Source organism: Siniperca chuatsi, linkage group LG7 (genome assembly GCF_020085105.1).
Source record: "Siniperca chuatsi isolate FFG_IHB_CAS linkage group LG7, ASM2008510v1, whole genome shotgun sequence".
NCBI classification, from domain to species: domain Eukaryota; kingdom Metazoa; phylum Chordata; class Actinopteri; order Centrarchiformes; family Sinipercidae; genus Siniperca; species Siniperca chuatsi.
Window position 1 is genome coordinate 28288544 of NC_058048.1, and position 19269 is coordinate 28307812.

The window sequence follows — 19269 nt, forward strand, 5'->3', positions numbered from 1 at the left end:
CCATAGTGCATTATATAGTAAATACTGCAGGGGTGATTTCAGACACAGTCTAGACAGAAACAGACCTTTTTGTGTGTTTCAGCACTTACATTTCCTTCATCATCCACCACCTGGATCTGTCCTGAGTCACAGAGTTTGACCACTGCGCCGATCGGCACCTCAAACTCCCGACCGGTCTTCAAGTCCAACCAGACATAGTCGCCCTGGTAAGAAATCAAGAATTAAAACCAAAACCAGGATTAGGATTGGGATCATAAAATCATAATAAATCAAATCGCCGTCAGAGAAAGAATCAAAATTCTAAATCAGGGGCAGAATAACAGCAATAAGGACGAGAATCAGAACCAGAAAGAAACCATGCCTTTATTACAGCATCTCCAAAAATGTGATTGATACATTTAACAAGTTTACCATTTGGAGTTTATATTTGTAAGTTGATCAGAGCCATGATTAGAATCCATGTTTCTTTGTTTAAATAACTGAATCAACCATTTTCACACTGCACCTAGACCAGGCTTACTGCAGTCTGGAGACGTGAACCTTTTTAACCCAAGTCAGACTGTGGGTTAAATAAGGCCTCATATCATCTTACTCTACAGTGGGCTGACCTTTACTTCTTTTACTTCGTTTATTGAAGCTGTTACATTAAGACTCAAGCAGGGTTAGTAAATTAATTCTAGTATTTAAATATATGGTGCAGTCTGAAAAGGGTGAAATGAACCCTGGACGATCTCCTGGTCCAGGCAGAGAGTCCAGCCTGGACTGGAAGCTTCAGGAAAAGAAAAAAACACAAAATGTGTACCAGGAATTTGTCGAGGTGGACAGGGAGGACATCTAACCAGCAGACAGTCGTTATGTAGGAGAGGAAAGAAGGATTAGTACAGAGGGGTGAATGACTATCTGCCATGAGCAGATATTTACAAATCAGAGGCATTTAAAGGAATACTTTCCTGTCAACCTTATGAGTGTCACACCTTCAACCCTGCAGGCCTGAAAGGTGTCTCTGAAAGGTTTCTGGATGCAGATAGTTGGTTACAATGGATTCCAACAGTCACCACTAACCCCAGTTTGAGCCTCTCATGTATTACCATTACATTCAAGTCACAGATTGGCAATCTTTGAAAAACCCAGATGGTTTAACAAAACACATTGCTGTTCTGAAGGTTTTTCCAACCATCTGGAGAAAAAAATATTCTGTTTGCTGCACAACCTTGTTTTTTTTAACCATTTCCCAAGTTTCCTTATCCTAATAAAAGATCAGAACGGAAATGACACACGTGAAACAAAATTCTAAAGAAAAATCTGTTATATTTGTCAATATTGATGTTAAATTGCACTATTTTATATTTTCATACAAAATATATGTTAAGATTTTTCTTGTGTACAAAAACAGCAAGAACTTATGTCATGACAGGAAATAAAATAAAAAAGATTTGAGAAACAGGTTAAAATCCTTTTTTTGTGCAGTGGATGCAATATATTTTTCACTTAGATGGTTGGAGGTGGTTACAGTCTTTGAGGATACTAGAAACACCTTCAAAACAGCAATTTGTTTTGTTAAGCGACCTTCTGGCTTTTCTAAAGATCGCCAGAAAAATATTTTTCAGAATATTGGATGCTTAGCTCTGTGACTGTCTGTGACTTATATGTAATACTGTAGGAATGCAGAGCCAGGGGCCACAAGGTATCAAAATACCTCTCAAGTTACTCCTGCAGCATAATCCACTTCTCATATGTCCATCTGTATGCTCAGAATGACCCAAGCTCATATTTTCTCTAAAATTTGCCAAAATAATGGTTGAATACAGCTTCTGTTTCTGCTGTGGTTAGCTGTTTACTTTTGTTGAACATGCCTATGAATGTTTACGTTGCTCACAAACAACAAACAAAAACACCTCCTTACAATATTTCACCCAAACCTGACAAAGTTAGGCTAAATACACATCTTCTGTTTATCAGTCGCATAGTTAGCTGTTTGTGTTTGTCGTTCACAACCAACGCTAACAAAGGTAAACAGCTAACCACACTAGTACCAAACAGAAACAGTGTTTTTTCCATATGTTTGCAGATGATTTTTGGGAAACTATGAGTGTTTAGAACAGATTGAGCATATCAGAGGAGAAGTTTAGGACGCTGCAGTATTTGTTTTAGACATTTCTATGAATGTTTCGATTCACTTTTTCGCTGTAACTCTGGGTCACTATTGGAATACAAAGTATAGTATAAACATATAGTTTGTGAATTCAAGATAAAAACTTTTCAGATTCACCTTTTAAGTGTACAGGTGGTGAATTTTTGGTGGAGTATTAAAGTCAGCATTAAGCTGTTTTTGTGGAACGTGACATTGCATCAAGTTTTTAAAAATCTTTTTATCTGTTACTTACTACTGAAGATACGAACACAAGTTGGGTTTTTTTTGCAGGGCCCCATGCAGTTTCTTAAAGGAATAGTTTGACATTTTGGGAAATGTGCTTGTTTGTTTTCTTCAGGAAAACTCCAGGAAGATACTGCTTCTAGCCAAGAAATAGTCCAGCATATAACCCCCTGTAAAGTGGTTAATTTTTATACTTTGGTTTTTTTTTACAGATTAAACAAATGAGATAAAACATGTCAATTGGTGAGCTTTGGTAGGAATTCAGTTAAAACAACGCAAGAGGCTGCATTAGAAGTATAAAGTAGTAGAAAATAGAAATACTCAAGTCAAGTACAACAAACACGATCCAGGAAGTCCAGTTTGAATAACAGATCCATGAATGTGAAGGCTTATTAGAAGCCAGAACACTGCACAGTAGGATTTTACTACTCTGGAAAGTTATCATAAAGGCAATTTTATATTTCAGTGCGACGATTGCAAAGTAAACAGCAGAAATACGCCATTCATGTTACAAAATAATCTACCAGGAATGTGCACTTGCACATATTTGATTAGCAAAAGTTCAGCCATGTTCAAATGAATGAGAGGCCTATTTTTTTCACACAGCGCTAAAGTCAGTTTGAACACAGCCTTGGAGGTGATGGTAGGTGGATTTTGTTACCTTTGCAGAGGACCAGTCTAGCTAGTCCCTGCTAGCTGCTGGCTATAGCCTTAAATTTATTGGACAGAAATGAGAATGATATTGATCATCTCAATAAACTCTTGGTAAGAAAGCGAATAGGCATATTTCCCAAAATGCTTGTAACTACTGTACTCTATATACTATGTCTTTGTTTGCTCACAAACATGGCCACAAATTGTTGCCTCAGTTTTTAATAACATGCAACAAGGCAGACACACACACACGCGCACACACACACACACACACACACACACACACACACACACACACACACACACAAAGGTACGTTAAAAACTTAAACATAGTTTTCAGATATACAATTATGATTCATGACTCAAAACAGAAAACAACATTCTTGTGATTCATGCATAATTATTTTTAACACACAGCATCTCTCTCTACACACACACACACACACACACACACACACACACAGAGGTATCACAACAAGGCCACTCAGAAATATAATTAATATTTGATGCATGAAACAAGGGAACACACGCATATATCTTATGCAACACAAATTGCACAGAATAAAAACATACAATTATGACTCATGAAACTTAAAACACACTCTCTCTCTCTCTCTCACACACACACACACACGTATGCGTACCGGCATCAGTGTGCTGTGTTTCATCACAGTGTTGACATTGCGTAGCAGCGCCCATTTGGCCAGATCCTTCTCATAAAGTTCCACATAGTCCCGACGCTTGTACATCTTCACGTGCACAGCACAAACTCACATACACACACTCTGACAATGATATCTGATGGTAGCAGTCTTCTATTCCACACAGACATGAAAAAAAATATCCATAAGTACAGGTGGAAAGGTGTTTAAATCGATCTGATGTTTGTGTAATTTCAGTTTCCTCTGTATCTTCCTTACACACACGGGTGGACAATTTTCAAATATCCATGTAAAATATCAAACTAAGACTCAGGTTAGGTCCACAGTACAACGCATATACAGTAGCTGTCATGAAAACACTGAAATGTTCAAAATCTTCATGGTTCAACAGGTTCAATTCCAGCAGATCACAGTCACGTCACCTCACTTCCTTGGGTTCATCTAAAAAAGCTAAAATGCCCTTTAAGTGATGTTAAAAAATTATGTCAAGAAAAACAGGTCCAATATTAGACATCCTATAGTCTAACAGGGTCAAACATCCTGGTTTGTGACCTCCAGTCCTGTCTCACTTTATATTTCTTGTCCTCTCTAAACTGTCTATAAAGGAGGAAATCGAGTTTAAAATATCTAATAAAATCCAGCCTTCATCTAAAATTCAGATCACTTTGAAGTTTTCACTGCAGTAACATTTTGGGACAATCCTCCTGCTCTCTTTCCCTCTCTCTCTGTCACACTCACACTTTGTTAACCCAGCCCCCCACAACCTCCCCTGTTGCCCATGGCAACAAGATGTCACTTCCTCCTCAGGTGTGTCCTATGGTGTTGGATTTCTGTATAGATAAATACACTACAGGCTCTTACTGCTATGTAAATTCTGCAGGTTATGCAGGATAAAGTGTGTGTTTCCTGACTGAGAAACATTAAGGACAATATTAGTATACTACTAATACTAATAATTATGGTAACACTTTACAGTAAGGTACACAAAAATGTGAGTAGTTACTAAGGATCAAGTGAGGAACGAATCAGGAACGACCTGAGGACTATGTAGTAGAGAATAATGAGTTACTAGAGAACAGACTGGGAAATACTATATTAATGGATCATTAGGTAATGATTAGTTCATAAGTATCTGTGAATCGGATTAACTCTGAATCAGCGGCACAAACTAGTAACGAGTCATTCATTGCTCATTACTTAATCATTAGTTGCTATTTCTGTGCACCCCAAGTGATACATCATACGGAGCAGTTACTAAGCAGTCCTTCATTACTTCATGTTTATCTGACCATTACTTACCCTAAGGAGCAATTAAAAACAAAACAATCTAATAAGACTAAAAGTCTAGAACCTTGTGTTCCCTTCAGAGTTAAATGTTGGAAATGGAAAGGGCTCATCCCCTGAGGGCCTTGCACATGCAATAAGTCCTCCAAACTAAATTAAAAAATATGTTTTTCTATCATTGCCTTCCAACACGACCCATATGAGGGTTTTCTTGTCTGATGTCCCTATTGGCAGGACGATATTACGGTGCTTTCAGACAGCGAGTGAAGCATCGAGGTCGGCGGCAGCGGCAAGGAGAGGGAGGGCAGCTGCTGCTCTCGTGACCGTGCAAAGAAAACGATGCAGGAGCTGATTTTACAAGTATCTGAGTTGTCTGTGTCTAGTGTCTGTGTCATCCAAAACTGTTGGAAATGAATGAACATTGTCATCCCTAGAGCCATACCGCTAGTGTGGCTTTGCCCAGTAATTTTAGATGCAGACTTAATTATTTTCTGTGATGAATTTGTTTCAGCAGTAGTCAGAATACCAAACCAAACTGAAATAGAGAAAGTTAGCACACTTTCCACAACTGATGTTTAAATCTTGACCATAGACTCCAAATTTCATGCCATCTTGACATAAGAATATTGTTAGAGATGAATCTCATCCGGCATCTCCCCTCTTTAAGGAAATGCCTTCTGGGTGGAGGTTTAGACACCTTTGTTTTAAATTGGAGTGGTTCAAAAGAAGTACATTCGCTGAGGCTATTCAACTACTGAATTGTAAACCTTTGGCACTGTAAGGAACATCTTTTATATTTTTGGTATTTAGCATGTTTTTATTTGTTTAACTTCTATGATGGTTTTATTAGTATGCTGTGTTGATTGCTGTCCTGTCTGTCCTGCACTATAGCTCACCAAGGCAAGTTCCTTACAACGTTTGTTTGAACACAAATAGAGTTAACTCAACCTTATTGGTAGAAAAGAGGACATTAAAAATGATCTCCCATGTCTAAGTCATAAGCTTTGTTGATCTATTCATTCACCCTGACTGTCACTGTACTTCTGGTTTCCTCCTGTCAGAAGGATAGCAGAATTTCCTATTCCTTTGTCTACTCACATATATGCTACTGTGATTCTACTCCTCCTCCACTCACACATTTTTAGCCACACTAGCGGCTCTAGGGATAACAATATCGGTCTGTCTGTCGGTCGGTTGGTCCACAACTTTTGTCCAGACTGAAATCTCACAACAACTATTGGATAGATTATCATGAAATTTTGTACAGACGTTCGGTTCTCAGAGGATGAATCCTACTTGATTTTGATGATCCTCCAACTTTTCCTCTAGCGCCACCAGCAGATTGACATTTGTGTTTTTAGTTGTTTGCTGTGTTGAATGGATTGCTGTTAAATTTGGTACACACATTCATGGTCAAACTTTCATTTTGTCCCTTTTTTTTTTTGACAAAATACCTGCAAAACTCATGACATGACAACACACTAAACTAACAGGGAGAAAATGGTAAATATTATACCTGCTTAACATTAACACGCTAGCTTTGTAATTGTGAGGATGTTAGCATGCTGCTCTTAGTATTTAGCTTAAGTTCTGTCTTTTTCTTCGTTTCTTTTCTTCCTACTCTGTAAGAAGACGGAAAGATGACGAAGAACGCTGTGTGTAGCACGAGATGTGAGTTGGTGAGTCTGGGTTCTGTGTGTGTGTGTGAGTGTGATGAATGGTTGTTTGAGTGTATGTTACATATATGTCAGTTTAATTAAGTAAATTCTCCGTCTGGCAAACTAAGGCACCTGAACATTACACCACCAAGCACCTGTCACACACACACACACACACACACACAAACACACACACACACACACACACACACAGCCTGTGACATAAACAGGAGCGAGCAGGGCCAACGGCAAACTATCAGAAACCACATGTTGAATTATTTAACACAGAGGATCTGTTTGGTGTCTGTCTTTTTGTCTCCTCTTTTATATTTCTTCTTATGTGCACCTGTCTTTCTTTTCCTTCACCTCTTTCTCTCTTCCATCAACTATACATCTCTTCTTTTTTTGTCTCTCACTTCTTATCAGAGAGGTGATATAATTCAGATGAGCTTAGTAAACTGATCAGCTTATGCAGACAGCACTGAAGTCAAAGTTCTTTTCCATTGATGATTTTGTTTGTTACTTAACGTCAAAGTCAAATTACAGAACCACAAACAAAACTAAATATATATCTGCTATAGGATGAATGAAAGTAAGTGACACGTCTGGATTAGTCTAATGCCATACAGTTATGACATTGTTAGTTTTGATCTGACACATGACCTTTGACCTATTCCTACTCTAATTAGTGGGATAAATCACAAACACGCCAGTTTTCCCCCCACCCGTTTTGTGTCAAGTCCCGCCCAACTGCACTGTCATTGGCTAGCTTATTACTTCACCTTGTGATTGGATGCTAGCTCCAACGGTTTTTCTGTCAAATTTTCGGCAAGTCCCGCTAGCAACACTAGCAGAAATCTACTTGCCAGAAGTCAGTTTTTACTTGCCTCTATACAAATTGCTGTATTAATTTGTGGTTATCAAATAACAACAAAAACTAAAGTTAATTGTTATGTTGAATCTTTATAAATAAAGTAAATGAATCAGAACAAGGATACAGTCTGTCATAGATGCAAAGCAACATTATTGAATATCGAAAATGGTATGACAATCTCCCGTCCTCCTCCCTAGAGATGGACTCCTTAACTGTGAGTGAATGATAAATTATCAATTGTCTTATCGGTTCAGTTCTTTATCGATACTCTTATTGGTTCTTTTTCATTACTAAATAATTTCTTTTAAAAAAATATATTATTTTAAAAAAGTAAAAATTCAGAACAGGATTAGAATTGAATATTTTAAATATAACTACAGTAACAACAACAGTGTTTACAACAGCAAAGTCACTATACTCAATAATATCTCACTGGAAACAAATCTAAAATGTCAGTAAAATAAATCATATTCCTGACGTCAAAATCCCCTCCTCCTGCCCTCTGTCCTCCTCCCTCTGCTGCTGCTGTGATTCACTGCAGGTAAGTTACCTGGTAGAGGGAGGAGGGGCTGGTTTGTCTCAGCCAACAGTAAGTTTACAAGAATTTGCCAAATTTTAAGATTTGTGGCAAACTAAGTTAAACAGTTAGACGACATACAGACAGCTTTTGTTTTAGCTTGTTTGTAACAATTCACTATTAGCCGAGCTAGCTTGCTGCGGTTGTGTAAAACATATGAGAGACTGCAGACAGAGCAGATGAAAATATATCTTTCTGCATGTTCACGTTTATGCTTGTTGAACAGGTGTATTGATAAAGTATTGCTTTTTACTCGTGGAGGTTTTATTGCACTTACTTTCAGTAACGAGCGTAGTTGTTGTCAACTGTGTGTGTGGAGGAGCTCAGCCCGACACAGACAGCAGGAGAGGCTGCAGCGGGTGTGATAATACTATGGTCTTTAATGATTTATACTTTAATATATTTTAATACTGGGTTTCAGTACCCATCCCTACTCGCGAATGACCGATCGGTATGTGCAACTCTCAACAGAGATAGCTACTTTCATCATCAGCTCCGGAAAAATACATGTGTTTAATTATTTTTTACCACTTGCCTAATCGGACAAGTGAGTTGCTAGATTTACTTGCCCAACATCGCATTTTACTTGTCACTAATCCTTATTGTTGAGCCCTGTTAGAGAACTGTATAAGATAACAAAATATGCAAAATTATTTAAAATTAAAGGGAAAAGGCTATGCTTATTATCTTAACATATGGGATAATGCATCACGAACACTCTAAACAATGAGTGGAAAAATGCAGGGGGAAAAGACAAATGGATAGATGAATTCCTATAAAAATAAACTTAACAAAGACCTGATACTGTACAAGTTTAAATGACTCTTTCATCGCTGACTGAATTTGCACATTTAGCTGTGAGTGTCTTTCATGGCAGCATTCTCCCATCACAACCATCAGTGTCACATTGACATAGTTGTTTAACTCACAGGCCTTTAGAGGCTTTTTACAGAAGTCATTTAAAGATCGATGAAGCCCCCAGGTCAACTAACCAGACACCGCAGCAAATAGAGATGGCCATGGTAATTCATGAGCCACTGATTGTCAGAGAGCCCAGTAGAGTGGTTCATTTTCAGCACCCAGGCTTAATAGTGTGTGTTAGAAATACACAAAATCTTCTTCTTCTCTTCTTACACTTCTGATAATGCAAGACCAGCCAGGTAATCCAGATCAGCTCTGTGTTTGTGTTTGTTTGTTTGTTTTTTTCCTTTAAAAACACAGTTTTTATGAAATGATAAGCCTTCCAAGTGCCACCAGGGACAGGTAGTTTTCAGCTACAGATGATTAAGAAGCACACGGGTCTGCAGGTTTTGGGGAGGCTATCATGCATGAAATGTTATATGCTTTCCATGCATTGTTGCAAGTTGCAGCAAAATATGTATTTTTCCATTATTACTCCTTCAAAAAATTTGTTCTGAAAACAAAATGATGTCTTTTAATGATGGCTGGTAGCTTAAGAGTATTGCTGACATAAATACTTTAAAATTGAAAGTAAGAAACTCCGAGGGCTGTTTCAAGGAAGAAAAAAGTTCAGTGTCTTAAAATGTGACAAAGTAGAACATAGTAGTAACATTTGAGGTTTTACACAACACTGCAAAAACATCTATTGCATTTTTGTTAGATGCACCTTTATTCTTCAAATACAGCAAAGTAATAATTTGGGTTCCTACTCTAAGTCTGCACTGTCTTGTATATATTGAGTATAGCAAAAGTTATTTCTAACAAAATCAGATCATGTAGTTTTTGAATGCAAGTCTCTAATAGTGAATCAACCTAAGCCTGTTCAATAAACTACCTGACCTATATTGTAACTCTTAGAACTCTAATTTCATACTGCTAAACATGTGAACATAAAGGTTTTCCCCAGCATTTTGCAGTATATCTGATACGACAGATTCAGATGAAAGGACTTCCACCATGGCTACGGCTATAATCTCACACACACCATGTTGTGGACGAACATGACTGAGACAAGTCACAGTGCTGATGTGGTGTTAGCAGGACAGCAGTGATGTAATGTCCATGCTGCCTGCAGTGGATGGGTGTATGTTCTCATCATCTCTTTCTTCAGGTAAATAATTCAGGCCATGACATGACATGAGCCGGGTATTCACTTACACCTGCTAATGTCACTCCTGTGTGGAAAGGTAACAAGACGACAGATAGAAAAAGACCCTGCGTGGCGCTCCTGTGGTTTAGGGTTAAGGCACTGACCATGAATCACAAGGTCACTGGTTCGAATCCAGCTGGGAACATTTGTTGCATGTCTTCCACATCGCTCTCCCTAATTTCCAGTCATGTTGTAAAACATGCCCACCCCAAATTTTTTTTTTTTAAAGAAGAAAAAGAGCCTTCAAAGATGAGAGTTGTTGCCTCCACAAAACCAATTATTTATATTTAAAATGAAAATCTGTGTAAATATATATGTGAAAATAAAGTGGTTTTAGTTTCTGTGGCTATCACTGCTCTTGCTAAATACCCAGTTTTTCTTCTGTTTCTTTCAAATAAACTGGAAATGTGAAATCACTGCCTGTATATGGAGATTTTATTTCCTAAAAAGAGCCTGTGTTTAAAACAGCACGGAGTCTCCAGATAAATGAATGTTGGCAGGCCTCTAAAATGTCACCAGTATGACAACATAATGTAATGAATGTAAGTCCAATATTCACTCTTATTTTAGCTCTGTTTTAGGTCTCTACCATCTTGCTAGTCACTAACTGTGTTTGTCTGCTGTTTGTTGCTGAGCGGGTAGTGTACAGTGGGTTTTTAGAGCTTTTTTGTTAAAAAAAAAACAGCTGCTTGCTGCAGCCAAAAACAACACAGTGAGAGTGAACAAAAACAGTGTTGTGTGCCAGAAAAACAAAACAAAAAGCTGAAGGTTGCTATAAAGCTTGCTATAAAGAGCCATAGTCATGTGATCCTTTGTTAATGTAAAAATATTGATTATAGTCAAAGATACATTTTGCAAGCACAAAATCATCATTCAGGATATTGCTAAGTAAGTTATTATTAACAAATGTTCCACCAGACATTTAACAAACATGCAAAAGGATATTCATTATTTCAAAATGTGTGTGATCATAGACTGGTTTGATTTAACTTCAACAAAGGCTCATGTTGTTTCTAAGATTCGGTCATTTCAACTCAGTCTAAAGGCTCTCTCCAAGTCATAGCTGCAGCTTTGTAGTATCTTGTTACCCTCAATGTGTACTAGGTTTACCACAGGTTATACAAGCTCTCAGAGTCTGCCCTCTGTTGGTGTTTCCAAAAAATGTGTTCCTATGAGAATGAAACAGCCTCTGAAGGAACATTTAGACCCTTACAGGACGCTGAAACTAATCCAATTACTTTAAGAGTTAGGAGCGTTTTAAGGCAGGGTGGCACAACGGCTATTAAGAGGCCATATGATTGATAAAGGCACTTCCAGCTCACCTCATTTGCATTTAGATAGATCATTTAGATAAGTCAAAGGTCACAGGGTGAGATATAGTGACATATATTGTGCTGGCATTTGTCACTGAATAAACTCGTCCTTAAAAACACAGACAGACCGGCTCTCCTTTCTACTTCAGTGGACGATTAACATTAACATTTTGTCTCTATTCTGCATCCACAAAGACGGCATTTACAAGATTAAGTTAATTATTCTAAGCAAATTTTAATTATAAGCTTCCAAAATTACTTGATTTTTATGTCTGATGTAATGCAGAGCTGTGGAACACAATGCATTACACTGAAAATCAATTTGGTTATTTCTTATGTGATTTTGCCTACATTTGCTATATCATGACAAATATTATTATTGTAAAAAACTCAAGTAATGTACAAGTACAAAGGCTTGTGTTGTTACTAAGATTCAGTCATTTCAGCTCAGTCTAAAGGCTTGGTCCTAGTCATAACTGCAGCTTTGTAGTATCTTGTTACCCTCAATGTGTACTAGGTTTACTACTAGTTATACAAGCTCTCTCCAGGGTCTGTAAGTGTACACTGCAGACTGCACAATATCTGTCTGCAGGTGAGAGGTTTTCTTCAGGAATGGGCCTGCCCTCTGCTGGTGTTTATGAAACTTTTTATCACCACTTAGGAAAACAGTGCTCCGCAGTCACTCAAGTAGGCATACTCAAGTACGAGTGCCTAAGAATTGTACTTAAGAACAGTACTTGAGTGAATCTTCTTGGTTACTTTCCTTCACTGGAATTAGCCAACAGAGCAGTCAAATGACAGAAGCAACTGTTTGTCCTTGGGCCCTATATAGGCTACTATTGCTGATTTTTCACACACACACACACACACACACACACACACACACACACACACACACACACACACACACACCCCTGTCCTGTTCCCATTGTAAATGAGAGAGAGCTGCTGAATGAATGAATGAATACCAGCTCTCCAACGCAGTGGAATTTAACGCGGCACTGAACACAGCAGAGACAGAAAACAGCCACTGAACAAAACAGATAAACAACAAACAAACAGGCTTTCAGTAACTTTGGGGATGGGACACTTATGTGGGAATATAAAAATGGTTTCTAAACTAAGTGAAATTACAGTCAGTATCATCACTTGGCTCAACATCTGCAGTAAAAAACAATTAAAGTATCATGCAGTCTCCTGACGGGGTCATGTGGCTGGTCAAGAACTCATTGATATTTATGATATTACATTTTTTTAAACTTTTTTTTAACGTAACTTTAAGGATGGATGCATAGTTGTTGATATAAAACTAAAAGTTGAAGTGTTAACCTGTTGTTGTGTTAAATAATCAATAGACTGATTTATTTTAAAAAGCTATTGTGAACTGATCAATTAAATTAGCACTAAAATCCTGCATAATATTAACAAAACAAAAAATTTAAAAATGTTTAAGGTATTATAATTATTAACTTGCAAATTGAATGATCTTTTTAATGCATCATTTAAACTCCATTAATTTATCTTTAATAGCTTTTTGAAATTAGTAAATGTATTAGGATTAAACACTGTAAAAGTGTCTAATTATTCTGGTGGCACACTCCAGGCTCCATAGCAGAGTGGATAAATGGGCTGAAACCTGTGTAAGTGCTACAAAGCGAGCATGTGTATGTGACAATATCTTTGGTATGGTAGCACCGTCAGTTCCACAAGCTGAAACAAACCACAGTGCAGGTCTTCTGAAAGAAAACTGCACCGTCTCAGTAGCGTTGTTTGGTGCAGTTTAAGCTGTATTGTTTTCAACTCAACAAAGCAAACTAAAGCTTCAGAGTCTGATTTTAACTTCCAAATGTGCCTGCTGTAAACCCATCGTGAACCCTGGGCCCTGTTCTCCTCAGGGATGAAATCTTTCTGAGACCAGAACTTCCCAGGCCACTTTGTTTTCCTTCTCCAACAAACCAAACCAGACCAACAACACAACAAGTGACTGAACAAAAGCAGCACAATAGCCACCAAACAAATCACTGACAGCCATCACTTGCCAGTACATAATATAGTTAAAAACTATTCCTGATGCAACAGAAAGTCAAGCAGGAACTCTCGGGAGGAAATTCACACTATTAAGGAGCAACCTTTCAAACTTGTGCCCTAAGAACTTGACACGACACACGCACTGCAAATATAGACACCGGAACATCCATTTAGTACAGGTGGATTCATTAGGTGTTTGTGTTATCAAACTTTAATCGAAGCCCAGACTTCTTCTCCTACTCACAACCCATAAATTACAGTATAACGTTTAAGCTTATTTCATTAAAAGCCTGGAGACTGTGGTGTAAGATAAGTATGACCTGATCCCAAACAAATCAAAAACGTGTTTATGGCATGAGGAACTGTGGTGACTTTAGAGTCACAATCTGCATTAGTATGGGGTCAACTCAGAGCCTAAATCTACCTGAGCGCCCCGAAACTTTGTGTTTATAAACCAAGTTTTTAAAATTGTAATCAGTTAAATTCTTTGACTAAACTGTAAAAGTCATCGGTGTTCAGAAGCACCCTGTCCTCTGACTGAAGCCTGAGTTTACCTGGATGAGGGTGGTGTATCTGTGGCTGAGACGGTGTACATTCGCATCCCAGCCCTCCAGCAGCCAACCAGATTCCTTCCTGTTCGTTTTCATTGTCATGGTTACCACGTCTCATTAAGATCTGCACACCATTCTGAGCGTGAACAGGATTGCAAAAACTAAAACGTGAAAGCTTCCTTCTTGTTCTGATGTGTCGATTGGTCGATATTAATTTGTAATCTGGTGACAACAGGTCTCCTGAGCATAGTTGTTATTTATTAAAAAAACAGATCTACAGAGAGATCCCAAAATATATGAGACTTCCAATGCAAAACATCCTTGGCTTGGTGGTAAAAAATCACAATGAAAAGTTCAAACAGTTACAAACAGAGCAAGAGCATCTTCAGAAAATCTGTCATGTTGTAAAAAATGCTTCACTTTTTCAAACCAAATTCACAACATGGGCCACAGATGTTTAGTCATCACACAATAATTTCCTCTTCTTCCAAATTCACCAGTTACATCCAAAAATTCCTTCAAACTGGAAAAAATGTTCTGCTGTTGATCAAATATCATCCACAATCTTTCTTCCTCTCCCGTATAAAAACAATTAAAAGTTGTGTGTGTGATCCAGTGGGAGCAGAGTTTTAACTCACACACACTTCCTGTCCAGCACAGTTTGATTACACCTGTACAGTTTGGATGGAGGTCAGAGTGTGTGTGATAAACATCCACAGAGAGGGGTGAGGGATAGTCTGTGTGTGTGTGTTTGGGGGGAGCCTTGTTTTATTGGCTCGTCCCATTTGGGCCTCCACAGCGGGGGAGCTGTCAGAGCTGATTAGTCGATCAGAAAGGCTGACAAGTTCAGCAACGCATTAACTGAGTATCAAAAACACCGACACTAAGGCCAGTGCATGCGTGCACACACACACACACACAAATGCATCCAGCATCTTGCCTGATTTGTGTGTGTGTTTGACTACAAAGAGGATTCAGTGGAATTAATGCAGTGTAATGAGTAGCTGATCCTTAATGAGTGCAGACACACGCGCGCGCACAGTAGGCAAACTTTATAAAACTGCATAAGTTCAGCTATCTGTCATGCTGGTGTGTGTGTGTGTGTGTGTGTGTGTGTGTGTGTGTGTTTACCTGCTGTAGAATGACCATGGTTCTGGTTTCTGTCCTTATGACTGGACATCGGCAGTCACCTGTAGACCCTGAGAAAGACAGAGAGAACGATAAGGGCATCTTTTCATCAAGATAATTATTTATTATCTGTTCCTACAGTAGGTAAAGCTATTATATAGAGCACATTTCATTAAAAGTAAAGTTGAGGTGCTTCATATTAAAATACATACAGGAACAAGTAACATGGACAGAAAATATATATAAAAAAATAAAATAAAATGCAACAACAACAGGAAAATAAAAACGTAGAAGCGACCAGTCTTCAGTGTGCAGAGCAGCTCCAGTGGTGCATAATGGGAGCAAAACACGCGCACACACACAAACTCAGGTGTTGTTTTACCAATAAACACGATCAAAGGAGCAGCAGACACATGAAAACTGAGCTTGTTAAAAATCAGTTGGGTTTTTACTCTGTTAGAGTAAATGAAATAGGATAATATGGATAATAGGATCTATATAAAACACTGTAGGTAACACACACACAACACAACACACACACAAGTACATACACAAAGAAGACGTGCGCAACAGTGAGAGACTGAGTGAATGAAATGCAGAAAAAGTCCAAGAAAGAACAACCATTCCAATGAGATACATGGAGACAGGAAAAAGTACTTAGTACACAATCATTTTACCCTATGTATGTGCATGGTGGGAATATGATACAACACAGCCCTAACTATGTACTGCAGTAAAAGCATGTAGTATCAATGTTAAGTGAATTTTATTTAGGTAATGAAAATTAAATTTTTTAATGAAATGTGCAAAGAAAAGTTTGCTGCTCCTCCATCGACCAGACTGAAGCACATAAATTCAGTTTCCTGTTAAAATATGAACGTTATAAATTAATCCTTGACAAAAGGGGGCCAACGAGGGGCAGTGGAAACAAGTTGTAAGCACAACACTGATGGCAATCTTGTTAGCAAACAGTTGCCTATTTACACATCCAGCAGTAAAAAAGGAACATTAGCAGTGAAGTCGTGTTTGTGTCCACCTGATAAATATTTATTTAAAGATGAATATTAACTCTACTTTCAATCTAGGGAACCGATCCGCTAATGTCTGATGACGATTTAGCCTCTGGGGGCAACGGCCAAATACGGCCAATAAAAAGCTAATGTCTAGGGATCAGAGAATGATAAAAAGCTAATCATTGTCAGACGATAGCTGATGGGTTATTGCATTTTGGCCAATGCGTTCCACCTCTTTTCTCTCCACACGGACTGTTTACCTGCATGCAACCAAAGCCCGCTCAAACATAATTGGTCAATACTACTCGGACTACAAACGGAAACCAGAACGCTTCAAAATCTCTGACTCCGCCTCGCTGACTGTGTCACATGACTCTTAACAAACCTAATTACCTCTTTTTGTTGTTGTAGTTTACTGGGGTGTGTGTGTGTGTGTGTGGGGGGGGTCTAGTAAATTATTCAGCCTCCTTTAATGAAGCTTTAGTTTGATCCTTTGACATTTTGACACATGGCACCCGTGACACCTCAACTTCATTAGCTGTTTTGTTCGGGCTTCTCTTTGAAAAGTGAGTCAGAGTTACACCTGAGGTACAAAATAGAGTCTGGGTTTAAGGTTAAAATCCCCCCTTAGATCCCGTCCCTAAACTATCACATTTCATCTGTGATGTTCTGCAATGTATCAGGAGTTGAGTGCATGTCAGAAGTAAGATACAACTACTATTATTTGACATTGTAGTTGCATTAATCAATATTTGTATATGCGTGAATCTAATGGCTCATACTATATTATCAAACTACTTCACAGCTGCGCAGGTTGTGGAAAAAGTGTGTTATATAAAATTTCGACACTTTCCCACAACAGGGAATGTTTTATATTTTAGCAGGAAGTTTAGCAGCTGGTTTAAAAGGACTTTGTTGTGAGCAATTTCATGTAGGAACTGTTGGTAGAAAGAAAATCCTACATGAAACTGCTCACAACAAGATCTGTGGATTATCTTGAGTAACCAGGTCATGATTTCTGGAAAGATACATGGCTTTTGAGTTTTGCAAATGTATTTTTTTGGTGCTTTGAGCACCACAAGCCGAGTGCCATATAGTCCCATTATATTCAAACAATGCAGACGTCTCTACGGCCGATATCTCCAAAACTCTGCAACTCACACCAAAACAATCTAGATGGATAAACAGCACTACAGGTAAGAGGAAAAATATGTAGTTTTGATTTTGGGGTGAACTGTCCCTTTAACCATTGTCACACCATTGTAAAGATTCATTTTTCAACAGTGATATTTGATGGTTTTGGAAGGCACAGACAAATTATGTCGTCCTGCTGAGAGGGGCATCAGATCAGAAAACGCTTCTCTATGTCGTTCTAGAGCATGAACAAAAATGTGAACATTTTTCATTTAATTTGGAGGCAGGGACTTATGCTGTTGCCATGTCTAGTGTCTTGACGTACATCCCTGGGAAGTGTGGTCCTTGTCCATTTTACAATGTAACCCAGAGTTGGACCCATTACACAAACTCTTTACATATAACTCATATAGAAAAAAGGTAACCTTTGTTGAAAACGACTTGAACTACTATAAAAAGGGGGCTCTAGAAAGAAGCCATTGGGTTTTTATTCTTAGGGACTGACACCAAAACCTTCTCTTGATGTTTAGATAGATTAAAATTCTTAGTCTTTGTCCTGAAAAATCACAAAAGTGAACAATGATTAGTTTGGAATCATTAATAATTGCAGTCAACTGAGTCCTCAGCAATATGGCAAACCTGTGTGAGAATTAACCACAGTAAATTATTCACTCTCTCATTATCCAGCTTTATTTGGATCATTTGACCTTTGACACCTGGCAGCAGTGACAGCTGTCTTTCAGAGGGAGAACTGACTCTTTGAAAGCAAAACTCTGAATAACTAAAGAGGGCGGGGGGGAGAGCCTTTCAAAAGGTATCTTATTAAGTAAGATGCTGGAACGTTTCCCTCACTACACAACCACCACACCAATAGCAGTGCTAATGTTTAAATGTCAGGCGGCATCCAAATAACACTCAAAGTTAAAAAAACAAAAAAAAACTATCTCCTATCTTTAAATTTGGTGCTCTGTCACAAACCATTCACCATAAAAACTTAATGTCTTAATGTCACAAAACACAAAAACAAAAAAAAATAAAGCAATAAAAGAGATAACTTCCGTAAATTACGAACCATATATCTGACATACTCTTAGAGACAAACATATAATAACAGTTTTTTTTTACAAACTGTCTCTGAATATAGCACAGTTATCAGCAGGCCCGTGTGTTGTGTTTACTGCTGCTGAAAATGAATGAATCTCATTCATGTAAGATGTTGTTTGTCCACCAGCGTTTGTGAAGGCTTGCTAATGCTAACACAACCAACAGCTACAGACGGGGGACAAATCAAAGGAAAAACCTTAAAATAAAAGAGTGGAGAAACATATCAAAAGCAGATGCTTCCGTGCTCCAGGGCTCACTGAACGGTTTTCAGTTTGAAAATGATGTAAATAAAATGCTTCGGCCTTTCCAATCACCAGATCTCAACCCAGTTTCACACCTGTGGAAGATTTTGTACCAACGTGTAAGACAAAGCTCTCCACCATCATCTCCATAAGACCACATGATATGATATAAACTTATCTTCAAATCTATTCAGTGATGTCTGTGTCTGATGCAATATGTCCCTTTGTCATGTCTGGCTGTGTTTGTTTTCTTTCTGTCTGCTGCACTCAGGTCTCTCTTGATCTCAATGAGATGACCTGATTAAGTAAAGGTTGTATATATAACTGCGGGACTATCTTGTGGAGGAATGGTGTTCATCCCTCCAACAGAGCTCCACAGACTTGGCATCGAGCACTGAAGCTGTTCTGGAGGCTCGTGGTGGCCTGACTCCACACTGAGACACTTTCTGTTGGTTTCTCTTTTCATTTGTCACCCATCTGTATTTGTGAGAGGCACAAACTGGGGCTACGGTCAGCTTGTGTTCTGCTATTTATACTTGGCGCTGCAGCTGAAATACAAAATA

The 19269-nt window shown here is 38.3% G+C and overlaps 1 protein-coding gene across 3 annotated transcripts in view; it reads right to left on the reverse strand.

Annotated features, from left to right (window-relative positions):
* Positions 1-4245, reverse strand: part of myo7aa (myosin VIIAa) — a 56460-nt gene extending 52215 nt beyond the window's left edge. The window contains exons 1-2 of one of the 3 annotated variants that reach the window (XM_044203058.1): positions 3673-4245; positions 90-203 (exon numbers count right to left, since the gene is read on the reverse strand). In XM_044203058.1, the coding sequence (XP_044058993.1) occupies positions 90-203; positions 3673-3777 (219 nt within the window). In that variant the 5' untranslated portion in view covers positions 3778-4245. Of the gene's footprint in view, positions 1-89; positions 204-802; positions 1098-3672 lie in introns of those variants that run through there. The other 2 variants (XM_044203060.1, XM_044203059.1) reach the window with 2 other exon arrangements.
* Positions 4246-19269: the final 15024 nt, after the last annotated feature.